This window comes from Sesamum indicum, linkage group LG4 (genome assembly GCF_000512975.1).
Source record: "Sesamum indicum cultivar Zhongzhi No. 13 linkage group LG4, S_indicum_v1.0, whole genome shotgun sequence".
In the NCBI taxonomy this organism is placed as follows: Eukaryota; Viridiplantae; Streptophyta; class Magnoliopsida; order Lamiales; family Pedaliaceae; genus Sesamum; species Sesamum indicum.
Genome location: NC_026148.1, coordinates 4,213,868 through 4,232,969, shown reverse-complemented (window position 1 = coordinate 4,232,969; position 19,102 = coordinate 4,213,868). Strand labels below are relative to the sequence as shown.

Sequence of the window (19,102 nt, the reverse complement as noted above, 5' to 3'; positions counted from 1 at the left end):
TGCAATTCATATACGTCCTTACCAGCTGGGAGGGGAGCGCAGTGGATAGCCGTGTTTTTACGTGATGCCGTCCACAGACCAGGTGGTCTAGGAGTTCCTACAGGTATCACTATGCTCCATACATGCTTGCTAAGATGTTTAAACTGTTGAATATGTGCGTTCATTAGTGCAAATAATAAAATTAGTGCGTAACGTTTGGTTATACCTTGTGTAGGCAATTACTACTTATGTGACAACGGCTATGCGAATGCCGAAGGTTTCTTGACTCCATACAGAGGTATTCGCTACCATCTAAGAGAACGAGACACTGGTACCGGCGGATCGCAGAACCATCAGCAATTTTCAACCTAAAGCACTCTTCTGCAAGTAACGTGATTGAGCGTACGTTTGGCTACTTAAAATGCGGTGGGGGTATTTTAAGGAGTCAATCATTCTATCCCATCAAGGTGCAAAACCGGATAATCTTGGCTTGTTGCCTATTGCACAATTTTTTAAGGACCGAAATGCCTGATGATCCGCTAAAAAATGACTTACCGAGTCTTGGAGATGATGCAACGGATGCTGAGGTTGACTGTGTGTGGAACATTGAGAGCAGCCCCTCATGATCCACTTGGAGGGATACAATGACGACATCCATATACAATGAGTGGACAAGTCGCCTGTGATGTCACATGCGACTGAAAAACCTATATCCTGCCCTCGTTGCTTAGGGTCATAACACTAATGATGTGCGTGAGATGTACGGTTAACTGTAATCATTATTCTGTTACCCTCTTATGTATAGCAGTATTTGTGTGAAGACTTGGTGTGATTCCTGAATTCTTGACATGTTTTACACTCGTTTCAATTGTTGCTATGTTGAAGTGCTATTATTGTAGACGACATTACGTTTATCCCATTTGTACAATGGCAATTTTTTTTTGTTTTTCGTTCGACGTCATGCTTTGCACAAAATTTACATTGGTGGTACAGGTTCTATCCTGGTCAATTATACATTTGCATTTAGCTATTTTACCAACACATATATTCTTTAGTGCAGGTTTCACCCCGGTAAGCTGATCGATCGTCCATTGAAAGATGGAGCTCGGATCTGATGAGGGTAGTAGCAGGCCGCGTCGTCGGGGAGGGAACAAAGATAGGCCTTCTAGTCGCTAAACCAGGACGGTTCTGGAAAAGGAATGTCTTATAGCAGGCCTGAAGAATTTGGTTGTAACTGGGTGGAAATGTGACAATGGCTTTAGGAATGGCTATCTCTCACAATTGGAGATGTATATGGCCAAGAATTTTCCACAATCGGAAATTAAGGCCGAACCACATATTACTTCTAAATTGCATGTTTGGAAGAAGCATTACTCAATGCTGACCACTATGCTGACGAAGTCGGGATTGGGTTGGGATGAGAGGAGAAATATGGTAACGGTGGAAGATGATGATGCCTGGGATGATTATGTGAAGGTATGAAATGAAAAATGTCATGCGTTTGCTACCTTCAACTGAAATAGCTCTTTTTCTTTAAAATTGATTTTAGCTTGTTGTCTTTGTTGTTTCAGATGGATCCTAACGCAAAGGAGATGCGTTTATAAGATATGGCCTTTTTTAAGCACATGGAGAGAAATATTTGGGAAGGATCGTGCGATTGGAGAGCGTAGTACGGACCCTTATAAGGATGCAAATGACATTAGAAATGAAGAGATGGCTGACACGCAGGATTTTTATGTGCCGAACGCTGAATAGAATCCAGACATAGGTTTTGTCGGGCTGGAGGAGGAGCCGATATCCTCATACAATGTCAACATCGACCCCACTATGAATTCATCTAGTTCAGCGAAACGGACGGGTAGCACTTCAAGGAAACGCAAGATAAGCGATACCCGTGAAGGTATCCCAAAGTTGGTTGAAATGGTGTCTACCTTTTGTGAGTCAGCTAACACACGCTTGGGAACATTGACTAGGGTGCTTGAAAGTGAACTGAGCGACCCCGAACACCGCGCGATGATCCTGCAGCAGGTTAGAGATTTGGAAGCATTTGATGAAAACACTTGATGGTTACAAATAGGCTGGTTAAGGACCCCAAAGAAATTGAGCTTTTTCTCGGTTTGACAAAGGATTTTAGGGTGAAGATGGTGCAGCTAATGCTTGCCGGTAAGATTTAACGATCGATCGTCCTCGCTCGGACCCTTACCTTAAATTATTAATAGTTTTTGCTAAATATCATCGGAATGCTATGCACAAATATTGCACCCACCTAACCATGATTTGGTATGAGGAATTTTATTTTGTGTAATTTTGTATACTGAACAAGGTGTGCGAATTGGTGCTCTTCATACTGATCAGTTATGTATTCTTTAGCTTTATTGTTGCTCTGTTAATGCCTTGTTTATAAGCTTGTTTCGTTTTTATTTTAATTAAAACGACTCATCCACAACCATAAACTGCACTTTGAATTACAATGTGTAATATTTGACAATATAATTTTTTTGTATTACTCATCCTTTCGAGAGTTCCAGTGTCATAAACTAAAGCAAAATATTATAAATTTTGTTTAATATGCTAAAAATTGTGAAACATAGGATACCTAAATACAAAGAATATAACATGGTAATTACATTAATTTTTGGGTCAGTGATTCATAATTTGGAGTCATTTCGCTTTGGATTATGTCATATCAAATATTATTACTGCATGCACAAATAAATACTATTAACTTAATTACGCCATGATAGTAAAAAGTAAGAATCAGTGGATTTATTTCAAATGTAAATGGTAGTTTCCACAAAACAAGTGTTTACGTTCAGTTTAGTTCAAATACCATATAAACAACATACCAATATAAACAAAAACAAAAAAAAATTCAAAACATGAAATATGCACATCGCCCTTAATAAATTTTTTCAAAGTTGAATAGGGGCTAACAAAATCATCAATTCGACTAAACAAAAACAAAATTCTATTCAAGCATCCATCTCCCCAAGACAACCTTACCCTTCTTTCCACACGTTTTTTTTTACCAACCACATCGCACAGACTTTAGTCTTCATCTTCACTTGTGACTAAATTCACTACCTCAAGCTCTTCCTCATCTCTGACTCCCAAGAAAATGACGTCCGATCCATCCTGGCATCGTAAATTTCCATACTGTTTCCACCGGATGGAGAAAGCACACCTCCAGCGAAGGTCTCCTTCATCTATTCCCACTTCCGTTCGCCAAAATAGTAATACACCTTAGCAAAGGGATTCTCCTGCATTGTACATGTTGTAACGTGAAACACCCTTTTCAAGAAAAACATGACTGTTCTGGGTATCCCAAAATTTACAAAGCAAAAGTAGAGACTCATACCCAGATTACCCTCTTCCATTCCTCCCGCCTGCCGACAATCCTGTTGGTATTCTCATTTCATGCGATGGACGGATCTGCCAGCAAGAAGGTGTCATAGCGCAACCTAAGTAGGCGCAATTTAGTTTTAAAAAAAGACAACGGCCAGTCTCTTTCGGTATTGGTTATTCAGAGATAGGAGATTCGGGCGGCGTGGGTCGGACTGGTTTATGCCTCGGAAGGCCTGGTAGGAGAGGGCGTTAACAAATACATCGTCAATCTTCTTCGTCCAAGTCTTACTGTAGAAGTACTGGCTCTAGCCTATGGGTATTTTACGGCTCAGCATTATCATAGACTGGCTGCTTGGAAAAAGGAGAAAAGAGGGTAAAGTTTAGGAAGAAAAAAGACGGGTAGGGTTTCGGGTGAGAGGACAACAGACAGGAGGGTAAATGGAAATGAAGTTGGAAGGGTGAAATTCCTAAAAAAGCGCGCAAATTATAGCGTCTGTTCGTTTGGGTGGACACTGCAAAATCCGAAAGGGTGCGTTGGAAAACAGCCGCGAATCATCTCCCTTTTTACTCTTGCAGTTCGGTTAATTAATGATGCTTTAAATCTCTATTAAATTCCTAAACTTCTGTACAGTGAAATATAACTACATGCATAAAATTAATGGCAGTACGCCGTGTTATTGTTTTGCAACATTTGAAAGTAGAATCCCTAGAAAAGGGTTTCTTAGATGTGCATGCCAACAAAAGTTGCTTAAAATTGCTGGTTTGAATATTGGCAAGGTTAGAGGAACTGTGACTATGTTTTATATCTGTTGTAATGAGCATGATTATAAAAATTCTAGTAAGTTCATCATTATATTTATTCTGTTCTACTTAATATAAAATACTTGTGAAAAGCACTTAGCAATATAAACAGAACAGAAGAATAAGCAAAAATTAATATGCATAAACAAAGGCGTCTACAACTTTTTTCCCCCTAGACACGACCACAGGGCCACCAAAAGCATTTAGAAAAAAAAAAAAGGAAATTAACAGCCTTCCGCAACCACTGCACACATTTTTTTTTCTGGCACCACCACGGCTTCAAGAGCAATTTTTTCCGTTACCAACAATAGCACACACACCTCAACTTTCATCTTCACTTGTTACCAGATTGACCACCTCAGGCTCTTCGTCTGCTTTCACTCCTAGGAAGATGACGCCAGATCCAATCGTCGCTGCCTCTATCAATATCTATACTTGATCCACGGAACGATGATAGCACAGCTCCATCGAATATCTCCCACATCTGATCCCACTTTAGCTCGCCGAGATAGTAATACGCCTTGGCAAATGGGTTCTCCTACGAAACATCGTTTTTTTTAAGAAAAATGTGTTATTTTTTAACAAAGCACAGTTTTGTAAAACCAACGTAGAAAGGCATACCCGTATTATTTTCTTCCAGTCATCTCTCCGACCGACCATTCTGTTGGTTTCCTCATTCCATTTGAAAGACAGATCTTCCAACACCTTTCCGAAGGTCTCGTATCGCAAACAAAGCAGACTGAGTTTATTTCTATAGAAATCATATGGCTAGGACCGGCCGGCATACCTGTTCACCGTATCTGCCGCTTTCTTCAACAACTCGTGGTCCGGGGCGGAGTGGGTCAAACTGGTTTCGCCCCATCAAGGCATGGTAGTAGAGGTAGTTGACAAAGACATCATCGATCTTCTTCGTCCAGCTTGGCATATAGAAATAGCAACTCTGGCCCATGGGAAGTTTACGGCTCGGTATTGTATTCGGTGGGTGATTGGACTGCGGTAGGGATTGGTATAGAAAGGAAGAAGAATGGGGACTATGGTTTGTGAAGCAGAAGAATGGACGGTTTCACTGATGAAGGAGAATGGCAGGGTTGAGGGGCTTAAAAAGGCACGCAATTGTGACCTTTTGCATCCCATTAACTATGGCCCTATGGTCATGATTGGACGCTGCGAAAAAAGACAAAGTAGTGTCCCGACACAACGGTAATTATGGCCTATTTTACATGGCACTTCAGTTAATGATGGTTGCTTTATGTCTCTGTTAATTACATTAACTTATATACAATAGAATATAACTACATAGATACATTAATTTGAGGACATGTATAACGCTTGTAATTAAGAATTTGCTGTAATAAATTACTATATTATTACACCTAAACTGATTTTATGATACACTTTACTGTAATAAAATGTATACAGTAGAATATAGCAATACATTAATAAATCAAAACTGACCAAAATACAGACAATACATAAAAAAAATTACAATTTAACATAAATACAGAAAACATGCATTACTTTAATAAATTCATAATTTCTACCATATGGCAACAACACTGTTCAACACGTGCAATTAGCGACCTAAACCTCACATCTTTACTCACCAACCTTATCCTGAACCTTCAACTTCTCTCACTCAACCTTTTTCAACAGCGTTCGATTCGATGCAGAAGAGCTGGCCTGTCTGTCGGACTTTGTAGCTAGAGGGCTTTCACATTTGGGCAACTTTGGCTTCTTTTCGGTGCTGGGCACGCCAGGTAGCGGCTACAATAAGTCAGCATCATCGTCACATCCATAGAAGTCGTCAATGAAGTTCCACAATGACAAGGTTGATGTCGAGCTGTCTGATACATATGGGCAAGGATCCCTTTCAGCATCTCCCGCTGCTTTGGTTGTTTCAACCAAAGGTGGAGCATCAGACACCTTCTCCAATTTACCTTCTTTCAGTTCGGGCTCAGTATCCTCCACGGTTCCAGAATCTAAATCAACTAGATGCGCAAACAATTGACATAACTCCTCCCAAATATCCTCGTATGCGTTAACGTAGCACTTCCTGATACGATATTACTAGAGTAACATATTGAAACAGGCGAAAAATATGGGAACATGTTGTCAAAGTTTTATGCAGTATACGAAAATATCACAATATGTAGATCGATTGCTTTAAATTGAGAATTCACCTTACAGAAATCCTTTCACGTTCCATCAAGCGCCATGTCAAATCTAAGATGCTTATTCCACATGACATCCCACTGGATGACTAGCTTACCGAAGATGTCATGCCATTCCCGAAGGAACTTCACCACTTATTTTCCCTAGGCCAAATCGATTTTTTCTCCATGACACTTAAGAACTTCAGCTAACGAGTCAGAAATGGCAAAGTTGTTTTCACGATCTGGGTGAAAACGGCCCTTTTTGGCGTGATCAAGTAATTTTAGAACAAATATTTTTTCCATATCTTTCGTCCATTTTGAACAGTAAAACATATATCTTTGGTAATAATATCCATCAGGCCAAATCATCAACTATTTTTAGAAAGAAAAGTGTGGGGTGGACTGCAAAAGGCAACAATGTTGTGGCAAGTGCAAATATTGCAAATGCGCTCAAATTTATAGGGCAATGGAAGTAAATGAGATTGGATGCGTTGGTCAATCAATGGCCAAAACTATTCACTTGTAATGTTGAATAAAACTGTTGCATAGGCATTAATTCAGGTTTCGATTCTACTAAATCCGATAGGTGGAAATAATTAATCCGTATTTGATAAATATGTTAGGATTGGATGCTTGTAGGCATTAATTTAGGTGTTTCCTATACTAAATCCAGTAGGTGGGATTATTTAATCCCTTTTTGTGGCACTTGGTTGGGATTGGATGTTTGTAATTGGTAAATGCATAGGTTGAAAATGGAAACAGTCGGATGGTGCCGCCATTTTCTACAGATTCAGCCAATTTATTACCGCTTAGAGCTTTATCATTAATGTTGAGTGTTTTGTCAACATTAATGAAGTAGTTGTGGGTTGGGTAGTTCAATCAATTGAAATGAGACACAATATTTTCTTTGGGGGGTGAGGGTAAACACAGCCTGAATGAAAATACTACAGCCGTAATCATATTCTTATATATGAATTGGTGTATGAGGGTGGATAATAAAATGAGAAGAATATTACAGTTATTTCAAATGTTCAATGTATGCAAAGCACAACATAACATTGGTGACAAATAGGTGAAAGATGTAGATATACATTGAAGCATTTCGAGGTAGTGGGATTCAAACACAATTGAATTTGTACACGACGTGCGTTATCAATTTTAACGCACGTCAAAATGACAAGTACATAAACTACGATAGAGAGCAAACATCTGAGCAATAAACAAAATATATTAACAATGACGGCTTCAACAAAGTTAACCCTTGAGAGTAATCCAAAGGGTCAATAGCCAAACAACTAGTGAGACGATACAATACTTCTGTAAAGTACGCCGATGCATCTCCTCAGCTTCGAGACGTTCATTGACACATTTCATGCGACTTTCATATTTCGAAATTCTGTTAAGCAATCTGGGAATAATCTCTTTGGACCTACGGCACATGGGGGGTCAACCCATTCGAATGTGCCACAGTAACGGCTCTGGATATGAAACACTATTATGTGATTTATGTACCTATCGTGAATTATACAAGCGCAACGAATGTAAAGATCATTCCTATACGCCGAGGCTAAGCAATGACAATTATCGACCTAATATTCTTTGGAGATGTATTAAATTTTTGTACAACGAACCTAAGTACCAGGGCAATCTCGAAATCTTCGACCTGGTTTAAGAGTAGTCCATGAAGTTCGTAGAACGATATCCTTACCACAACTGCAAAACCACAGTACAGCTTTGGTTAACCCATATGAACGTTGCCTACTAGTGGATTCATCCCCAGAATCGGTACTACTGAAATTGTGTGTGAACTGGTTATTGTCCATGTAGTTTGCCCTATAGATTAAGTGCGGGGATACAAGAGTTACAAGCATCAAATGTCCGATATTAGATCGCCCTCAGTGATTTCTACTCTATATTAATGTCGACCATATGAATGTAAATGGATTCAAGGGGAAACTACAGGTATGCGGAGTAGGAATTTTCCACAGTTGGACACTATGCAATCTGCTATTGGACAGTTTACAATCCCATTATACCTAACTTATAGTGTAGTACAACACAATCGAAAGCATGAAGGCTTGTGAATTAGAAACAATTACAAATAAGATGGGTGCCAAGTTATTGTATATGCTGACAGTGCATAACGATGTATAACAATATGAAGGGAGAATGTAAGGTATAACATCCCGCATAAAACAGACTACTGTAAAATAATTTGCGCCATAAATTAGATTGTACCTGGCAACCAATTGTAGCAATTAAGAGTGACAAACAGTGATAAGCTGACTTACAGTGATTGGAAAATTGTTGGAATGCTACAGAATTTCCTTGGTGCACCGCGGAAAGAGTACAGTCGATTAACCCTAGAACTCGGAAAGAGGGTTTCGGAAAAAAATGAGAGTCAGTATTTCTCGTTAATAAATGGTTGCAGAGAACGTGAAGTTGTTGCGGAAACTTACCCAAAAGATTGTGGTCGACGTCGTGCTTCTAATCAAAATCGAAAGATTGTCCGTCTTCGCCTGAAAATATCGAACGGGAGAAAACAGAATTGGGAAAAAGTTTGAGCTTAAAAGGGCCTCCAGGAAGAAGTAGCAAGAAATAGGAAAAATAGACTTCTTTGACTTAGTTGTACTATTTATTGCCACCAAAACTTTGGCATTTTGGTATCTGTATCTAAGCTTGGTAGTTTTTTTAGCCCCTTTGATTGGCAGTATTTGGCAATGATGTTTGATACACTTTTGAACAGTTTTGATTGGCAGTGTTTGGCAATTTTTTTCAAACTTATTCAAACATATTTCAAGGTGATCATATTTATATAATCTACTATTTACTGTTTTTTTATGTCTTTATAGATCGCATATAACATGTTTGTAGCTTATTATATTCGCAAACTACTTGATCCAATACAAATTGTTTATTATATTCACAATACAGTATACATACTGTTTGATCAAATGTATACGTAATAAATGCATTACTAGTCTTATACTAAAGGAACATAAACATAAAAATCCACTAATCTCAGCCTTACATAGCAATACACCATCAATTACATAAACATAGAAATTTACTTCCTTACACAATTTACTCCGTCTTTGCACCACTTACTAGCATCCAAATTAAAATAAAAAAAGAACCATGAAAAAGCAAGCAACTTGATGTAAAATTTCATCTTCTTTTTCATCTCTGTCTTCTCCTTTTTCTAGCTGATTCATCTTCCTCACCAAGCCAAGAATTGTAGGCCTTGCTCTTGAGCACATTGGAGGACCTTCCCACTGGAAGAATCTTCAACCAATTATTCTACATTTTTCAGCCAAAAAAACAATTAGAGAGTATGAAAAACTCAAAAAAAAAAAAAAAAAAAGGAAAAACGAATTGTTGTCTCCATGCCTTGTAGTCAGGACATGAACGGAAGCGTCTACCTGCGTTTTGGTCAGTCCAAGATGTGCGAATGTAAGTTGGCTTACCACAATAACAATGTATCCAACTAGGCATGGAAGACATATTCCAGTTTCTGCTTCAATCTTCACACAGCTGCAAGTTGTAAAGTCAGAGTCGGGCTCGGAGCAAAGATCGTCTTCTTCAGGGATGGGGACTATTGGGGATTAAGGATTTTAGTCTAGAAGGGTTCAACCAATTTAAGAGGTGAGAGTATTTCTTCTTCTTTTATTATGGGTTTTTTCTTTTCTTTTGGATTTTTTATTTTATTTTGTGTTTTTTTTTTTGCTTAATTTTTCCACGTCAACGCCTTAAGTAGCAATTACTTTTCACACTACAGCCACGTCAGCAAAACCCCGAAAACAAAACCCTAATTTGGCTCCAAGTAGGCAGATTCAGACTATTTTGAAAAATTTAATTGTCGGAGTCCTTCATTTGCCCCAAAAAAATAAATTTTGGGATATTATTTGCTACCCCTTTAACTAGAGTTTTTAATTTGCTACTTCCTAAGATACGGAGCAGTAAATGTAATTAAGCTCTATTTGTAATTACCTAATATAACTACAAATACATTATTACGATACATAAAATATTGAGTGCGTCTTGTCCATTAGTAATCATTAAATTTGACGGTTGGATAGGTGAAGATGGATCCGCCCCTTAATTATACTAATGAATGGATCAGTGCGTCATAGTTTGTTTCTGGATCTCATTCAGAAAGGAAAGAAAAAAACTGATGAATATAAATGCTAGTCAAATATAACTGCCCTGTTTTTCTCTATAACCTATCTGTATCCTAAATCAAGAATAATTTTCTGCAGAGCGTTTACTGTCCATAACCAGAATCAGGGCGGCAGAGAACCAAATACCATGGACAAAACAAAAAACAACACACGTCTCCGTGATACCACACACGAATCCCTGTTAACGTACTCCATCACGGAACGTGCGAACAACACCACCCATGGCAGTTTCCTCCAGGCAGGATGCGATGTCCTGAAGGTTGTCGAATGAGAAACCGTTGGTGATTCAAACTGCCGAAAATGGAGAAGGAAGAGGATGTTACAGGACGAAGTGTCCATTTCCCCGAGGAAATACTGCTTGAGATTCTTGTCAGACTCCCTGCCGAATCAATCTTCAGATTCAGATGTGTTTCCAAGAACTGGCGCTGTTTGATCTCTGATCCTTCGTTTTTTTCCTGTTACGTTGAACGGTCTCAACAGTCGCCTCCGTTTGCATTCATTTTCCAGTGTGGTAACTACAAAGGAATGCACTGCTTTGTTTCCTCTTTGAATACATTACATAATTTCAGTTCTCCATTCTTCTCTGATCACTTTCCAGGCCTAAAGGTCGAAGCAACAAGCAACGACTTGATTCTGTATCAATCGAATTTTCAAGAGCCCGTTTATTTTTTGGCCAATTCCTTCACAAGAAAATGTGTCAAAATCCCAATGCATTGCTCAAGAAGAAGTTACGGTGCTACCGGCTTAATCTCGTGTGTTAGAAATGGGATCACGAGCTACAACGTTGTGCGCCTCGTTAAGTCTTGTGACAGCAGTGGATTCTGTTTGAATCTCGAGACATTTTCTTCTGAAAATGGAGCGTGGAGGAGCTTCAAGATGAAACATTGCACGTTTAATGTGGAACTCGATGCAAGGCCATGCGTTGTTTACAAAGGAGTTCTTCATTGGATTTGCAATAGAATGACGGCCCTTTTGGCCTATGATCCTGGCAGGAGTCCTGATGAATGCCGTTTCATCAGCATACCAAATGAGACCTACAATGGGAACGGCATCAACGCAATCTTGGGAGTGTCTGGTGAAAATTTGTACTATTTTGAGATGTTTGGGATCTCTATTCAAGAACGTGAGCTGCCCAGATGGAAACTGTGGGTGCTGAAAGACTATAAAAGTGGGGAATGGAGTTTGGATCAAGAGGGAAAAGAAAGGAAAATAGAGTCAATTTCTGCTGTTTCGAATGTGCTTTCTACGTATAGCCCTCTCTTTCCAGTGGCACTTCATCCGTGGAATAAAGACATAGTGTATTTCTGGTACGAGGGTTATATCTTAACTTTCAGTGTCAAGAAAGGATGGTTTGAAGATAAGCTATCATCGTTTCGTTCCGAGAGCATCGTAGCGATGTGGGAAATATTTCCTCTGTCGATGCCATTATGTCCAACCCAACTTCCTCAGCCACAATGGGACAGCAGCAAATTGGCAATGTTTGCTGATGTAAAACCTGATACAGAACAACGAAACAGCTGGGCATGAAAACCGACTAATTATGCATTGGAAAGTTTCTTGATTCCCATGAATTTCAGCAAATACAGTTAATCAACTGTTCAAGTTACAACCTGGACAATGCTACCTTTCTTCACAGACAAGAACGCTTCCCTTTTTCTTTTATTGACATTTATGTCCAATCGCATCTTTCTTTTACTGGACTTTTACTTGTGTAGACTCTTCTTTTGGTATCCTTACACTTTATTACATTGTGAAATCCCCAGAAATGATGCTGCTTCATCTCATAACCCTTTTTAAAGCAAACTGGTGATTATCAGTAAAAGATGAGATAATGCTGCAGATTTTTGTGGCTAATAATCTAATTTTATTGCCCATTTCAGCTTTAACTTGCCATACTTGAACATCCACTTTGTCTTTCTTTTGTAAGATATATTACAAGATACACGTACAAGTGTCAAGATTCCATTGGCTTTAAGCTACAAACTATGGACTGATATTTCATTCCATTTCCATTCCACCTATCTTTTCATACTGCAAATCTCTCCAGCCATGGAAGCCAAAGCAGCACCCAATGCTCAGCAGCTAACCTCAAAATGGCCTCAAATGGTACCTAAATTTCTCAAATTTACTTCCTCTAGTACCCTCCTCAATCCAAGATGTAAAAGTATTTCTTTGTTTGTCACGCACTGCTCTACAAAACCAAACACCAACAAAAGGGCAACAGATGAGAATCAGTCGAACACTGAGCCACTTCCAAGTTCTAGAATTCAACCCACATCGGGTCAACAAGTTGGTTCGAGTTTCTCATTGTCTAGGGGCTTAATTTTTGATGTGGGTTCCAAGAATTCTTGGGACAGTCTTGAGATTGGTTCACCTGTGGTGAAAAGGTACCTCAGCGATGAGGAAGAGAGGTGGTACATGTGGTACCATGGGAGGTCGAGTGAAAGTCCTGACTTTGATTCAATTGGATTGGCTGTTTCAAGCAATGGGATCCACTGGGAAAGAGGTGGAGGAGCTGTTCGATCAAATGCCGATGTGGGGTTGGTTATGAGCAGTAGTAAAGATTGGTGGGCATTTGATACTCATAGCATTAGGCCTTGTGAGGTTATGATAATGTCGAGCGCTAAGGTTAGAGCTAACAGTGCTGTTTACTGGCTTTATTACACTGGGTTTAGCTCTGAAAATATTAAGTGTTTGGATAATTCTTTGGAATTTAATTTCAAGAATCCTGAAAGGGTGCACTTAGATGTAGAGAATGGTGGCCTGAATGGTGATAGTAGCAAGATTCTCAAGTCATTACCTGGTTTAGCAATGAGTCAAGATGGGAGGCATTGGGCTAGAATTGAGGGGGAGCATCACAGCGGGGCATTGCTCGATGTGGGATCGGATGGCGAGTGGGATTCTTTGTTCATTGCCTCCCCACAAGTTGTTTTTCATGGCACTGGTGATCTTAGAATGTACTATCACTCATTTGATGTCGAAAACGGGCACTTTGCCATTGGCGTTGCACGGTCAAGGGACGGGATGCGGTGGGTGAAGCTGGGGAAGATACTAAGTGGTGGTACTCGTGGGGCTTTCGACGAGTGTGGGATAGTTAACGCTCGTATTTTGAGGAACAAGAAAGACGGTGAGTACTTGATGGTCTATGAAGGTGTCGATGGAGATGGGAAAAGGAGCATTGGTGTGGCAGTGTCTTCAGATGGATTGCAGCATTGGAAAAGAGTGCAAGATAGTCCTGTTTTCAAGCAATCCGAGGACGGGGGATGGGATTGTGACGGGGTGGGATCGCCATGCTTAGTTCAAATGGATGGAGACACAGAGGAATGGAGATTGTACTACAGAGGGATTGGGAAAGGAGGGAGAAGTGGAATTGGATTGGCAGTTTCCCAAGGAAGTGAAGTGAACAATTTCCAGAGGTGGACAGGATTTCATTTGTGAGGCATTCTGTTTAATGTTAGCATCACGACTCACATTTTCTTTGGGGGAAAAATGCAATTTATGCCCCGTTATGAAATGAGCAAAAAAATTTCTTATAACAAAAATAATAGTAAATTACTCCGTGTGTTTTAGAAAATGAAGTAAACCAGTGTAATTTACTTTAATTTTCAAAATACAAGAGTAATTTGCTAATTTCATTTTTTTATAGGGGATGTTTTGCTCATTTCACATATCACAGGGGGTTAAATTGCATTTAATCCTTTGCTTTGGGGTAATTTATGAGTTATTACTTCTGTAGGGGTAAAAGGGAAGCTCTTTTGGTTTCTTTTGAGTGCATAAACCACACATTCATTATGATATGAATCTCATGCTTGATTTTGGTAACTGTTGTATTTCTTTTCTTTTCCTTTCTTGGCTACATCACCTGAAATTCCAATTTGAACCAGATTTACTTAAATTCAAGTCAATCACATAATTTTACTTGTCATGATTGGTCTAAAATAGTGAGGGAATGCAGTTTGAATTCTATATTTTTCTATTTTCATAATATCCCAAATTCAAATTAATTTTTCCGTAATCAGTAACGGCAGCGCTATCCGATCAAATAGATGACGTGGCCATCTAATTGAACAAGCCCATGTTTCCCGATTGCATATGCGGGACTCAAGGCTCAAAATATAAGTTTCTAACATCTTATTTTAGAAGCTTTTAAGCACACAAAAGATAATTGTTGTATAACTTGATGAAATAAAGATACCCTATCTAAAATGCATTTTTGACATGTAACTTAGATCATATGATGTTTTCATCCTTTAATTTTTTAAAATAATGTTTTCTAGAAAGTTAAGAAAAAGAAATTGTTAAATAATTGAAGTTATGGGACGAAAAACACATTTAAATTATGTAATAATATAGAGACCTAAACTGACTTTGTTAGTCACTTGGGGCAATGATCAGACAAGCACACATCATGTTTATTATATTAAATTTGCCCAATAATAATTAGATCACGGGCGAATCCATTTGTGAGTCGACGGTAGTAGAATGTTATTCCAGTAGCTATTGGTGTTATCTTCAGACACAGCATTATCAGCAGGTCCAGTGACGACACTGCCAGATTGCAGATCCGTGAAGCCCTCCAAGAAGCTTGGAAACCTCAACCAATCAGCAACCATGTCATGAATCTGCAGAGAATTATCCATTATGCCCTTCACCTGATATCCATCTTGATTGTTCTCACTGGTAATCCTACCAATTGCACATGCACCAGGGCTTTCGACGTAATTTATGATGTCTGATGCAAATGAATGTTCATGGATAACTCCATCTATGGATGCGGAGAGCATGGTGTCTGAAAATTTTAACATTGATGACACGGATGTGAGGGCTGCGTTGGTGGTGGAAAAACCGTTAGAGTTCGTTATGGTAACGCCTTTTCTTGGAGTTCCCCATGCCCCTTGCGATACTTTTAGTACGTCTAAACATGATGGTCGTGGCGGTGGAGGTGGTGCAAGCAGTGGTGGTCGTGGTGGTGGAGGAGTTGCGGTAGAGTGATAGACATCGGATATCAGCTTGGACTCACTAATGATTCTAGCTTCGGCTTCAAGCCGAGCACTTTCCCATTGCGCCATGTGGTTAAGGTTGGCAATGTCCTTGGGTTGATTGCAATCGAGGGCGTGGTACTTAGGTTTATGAGTTATGGGATCGAGTCCTATTTTAATTAATTTTTTCTTTAAATGCGTGTTCCAATAGTTTTTTATTTCATTATCAGTTCTTTTTGATAAGCAACTTGCTATGGCGGACCATCTGCACAAAAAAAATAAAAAAATATCAAGACATTAATTTAGATATTCTACATAAAACCAAGGGGACATTGAGATGAACTTATAAGCTCTCCAAAAATATTTTATAAAATGTTCCAGAGTTCATAAAATATTAAAAGGATCTGGTAAATTTTTAGAGGGAATGAAAGTATATATAAGCTCGAAAAATATGGAACAAGAAAATAATGAAGAGTTCCTAAATTATTTTCAAAATTTTAACAAACTCCTGCAATCCTGATCATATTAATTACAAAATTGTTATTACTAATTACTAACATCTTATAAATTTATAGTATGTCTTATTTTATCTTCACATTTTAAGAACATATATATATATAATTATAAAATCGGTTATTGATAGAGTGAATAGATCTGCCATTTCTTGAACTCTCTCTTCTGATTATCTTATAGTTTAGGGGTTTTATCCGTCTTTGGTTTCATTGCTTGTTGTTTTGTCTGGTTCAATAATACCGCTTATCCTAGCGAGTTTTACGGACCTACTGGACCAGAAGCTTCTCAGGCCCAAGCATTTACTTTTCTAGTTAGAGACCAACGTCTTGGGGCTAATGTAGGATCCGCCCAAAGACCCACCGGTTTAGGTAAATATCTAATGCGTTCCCCGACCGGAGAAGTCATTTTTGGAGGTCTATCACTTTATAAACTTAAAAGATATTTAATAAAATACATAAGCTTATAAAATATTCACAAAAAAAAAATGACTATTGGCTACAATTGTAATAGCTATGGATTAAAAATAATAGTAAATAATTTTTATCGACCACGGTTAAATAAATATACCAAAACATATATTTTCCACCACAAAAAACTACTTGCAATGGCTAAGAGCAAAAGTCTTGGTAAATATTTTAGCCATCTTCACAGGTATCACGATCAATAATTGTTGCATGATGATGATTAATTACTAATTGCTATGACTATTTTGTTTTTAACCATGATAATAAACCATGATTAAATGTTGAACTTTTTATAATGATTATTAAAAAAATTCAGTCAAACTTCCTCAAAATTAGCAAATAATTGAAGAGGGCTTCCAAGATCTCTAAGACAGACCCTTTAATTTGAATAGACATCAAAATAAATGCTGCCTAGGATTGTCATCCATACGGTTCTAACACAATTTTTAACGTTGTCCCGCAATAAAATAGTTGCAGCTCGATCCCGGAAGAATTTACATATATGCGTCCAAAAGACATATTTATAATGTTTGGATTCGTTTTCTGAGTGTTTTGTTGTGTTTTGTGAAAATAGAGAGAGAAACAAAGATACATAAGTGTGTGTTAGAGATAGTATGTATGTTTGAATTTGTTTTTGGAAATAATTTAAAATAAGTATTATATATTTAATGTTGTGTTTTGGGAGACAAAAATTACTATTCATTGTCAAATCATGTCTTTGGAGATAATTTAAAATAAGTATTATATGTTTAATGTTGTATTTTGGGAGACAAAAATTACTATTCATTATCAAAATCATGCCTTTTTTATATATATTTATGTATATATGTGTGTATATATATGTATGTTTTTATGTTAAAACAGTTAAAAACACCTAAATAAGGTGTTTTTGAATGATGGCAAACATTGGGTATGTTTTAATTTGTCTCGGAAATAAGTTGGAAATGAAAACAAACACAGTGATTAAGTTTCTGTGATATTTAACTTACATGCATTGATTAAACAATAGAAGAACATAAAATTTTATCATATTAATTAATATCATGAAGGTTTTAGTTACAGTAAAACCTCTATAAATTAATACTCTATAAATTAATAAACTCTCTAAAATAATAAAATCTTCCGGTCCCGACTTGGGCCTTTGTAAAAAATCATCAAATTCGATAAGATAATAAAATAATAATTTTTTAGAAAATTTCTTTATAAATATTAGGTCCCATTAAAACTATAAATTAATAATTCATAAATATTAAGGTAATTTACTAAAATATGAAGTCTGTAATGCTTTACGCATTTGATCATTCATGAATGATTTTGCTATGCCTTTTAGATGATGAGACATGGTTGGGTGTTATAAATTATTTTATTATCCTATAGAGATTTATGTAATATATGTTTCATTCATCATGCATGAATATATTTAATTGGTTATAATAGTTATTTAAGTGCAACGAATTACTGTAAACATGTATATTTAAGTAATTTCAATGAATTGATACATGTGTCTATGAATATAATAGTTAATTGTATACAATAAATTGATATTATACATGAATATATTTAATTAGTTATAAAAAATTGATTGATGCATGAATATAATCAATGAAACATATATGAATTCATTTATTTTCAATACATATGTACTAAATTTGCTGAATTTAAAAGGTCTCTCTTTTAATTAATAAAATATTAATTTATCGATAAATTAATATCTCTCTAAATTAATAAAATTTCATGGTCCCAAGGTTATTAATTTATAGAGGTTTTACTGTAATTAATAATTTGTGATTTAATAAATTATTATCTAATATTTTCACACTGAACACATATATATAAATTAAAGTTAATAAACAAAGAATGAATGAGATTACGGTACTAGGTACTTAAACTTAAAAAAAGTAAAGGGTGAATTACATTTTGCTACTTGAACTATGCCAGTTTTTATTTTTTGTTATCGAAATTTTTTTTTATGTTAATTTGTCATCTCAACTTTTCGAAATGTGCACTTTGTCATATATGACCGTCGTTTTGTTGATTTTTCTACAGGAAAAACATCACATATTGTGTGTACGTTGAAAATATCACATTACATAACCTTTAAATATCACATGTGCACTGCATGTGATGTTTTTTTGAAAAAAAAAACTTAATTGTAAAATAGTTATAAATGAAAAAGTGCAAGATTTTGTAAAATTAAGATGATAAACTGATACAAAAAAATTAAATATCAAAGTTTAAAAATAATTATAGTTGGAATGGCTGTAATTAATCCAAAAGTTAATAATAATAAGGTAGGAAGGTACCTGTTACCAAGAAGGGCATGAAGCTGAATGATGGTCTGCTCTTCTTGTAAGCTGAACTTCCCTCTCTTAATGTCTGGCCTCAAATAGTTTGTCCACCTTAATCTGCAGCTTTTCCCACATCTCTGCAGCCCTATTTCATCATCATCATCAGATTATAACAAGTCAGTAGCTACGCATGCAACTTAATGAATTACCAGCTTTAGGAGGGAGAGCTCTCCAGCTTCCATGCCCATGTTGCTGTATATAAGCTAATAGCTTCTCATCTTCCTCACGAGTCCATGGCCCTTTCTTCAACCCCACCTTCTCACAGCATGCTGACCTCCCCATTTTTCTATATATACCTACCTCACTTCAGATCAAGAAAAGCTGGAGGGGTGGGGAGAT

General features: G+C 37.2%; 3 protein-coding genes across 3 annotated transcripts; 2 read left to right on the top strand and 1 right to left on the bottom strand.

Moving 5' to 3' along the window:
* On the top strand, positions 10,449 to 12,016 carry LOC105160080 (F-box protein At5g49610-like). The gene is made up of 2 exons (XM_020693143.1): positions 10,449 to 10,970; positions 11,058 to 12,016. Exons 1-2 carry the CDS (start codon positions 10,760 to 10,762, stop codon positions 11,984 to 11,986), a joined length of 1,140 nt encoding a protein of 379 aa, XP_020548802.1. The 5' UTR covers positions 10,449 to 10,759; the 3' UTR covers positions 11,987 to 12,016.
* On the top strand, positions 12,479 to 13,934 carry LOC105159987. Its single transcript, XM_011077222.2, has one exon. The coding sequence runs from the start codon at positions 12,509 to 12,511 to the stop codon at positions 13,895 to 13,897; it is 1,389 nt and encodes a 462-aa protein (XP_011075524.1). The 5' UTR covers positions 12,479 to 12,508; the 3' UTR covers positions 13,898 to 13,934.
* On the bottom strand, positions 14,905 to 19,102 carry LOC105160079 (transcription factor MYB28-like). The gene is made up of 3 exons (XM_011077343.2): positions 18,913 to 19,102; positions 18,719 to 18,848; positions 14,905 to 15,703 (listed from the first exon to the last, which is right to left on the bottom strand). Exons 1-3 carry the CDS (start codon positions 19,043 to 19,045, stop codon positions 14,905 to 14,907), a joined length of 1,062 nt encoding a protein of 353 aa, XP_011075645.1. The 5' UTR covers positions 19,046 to 19,102.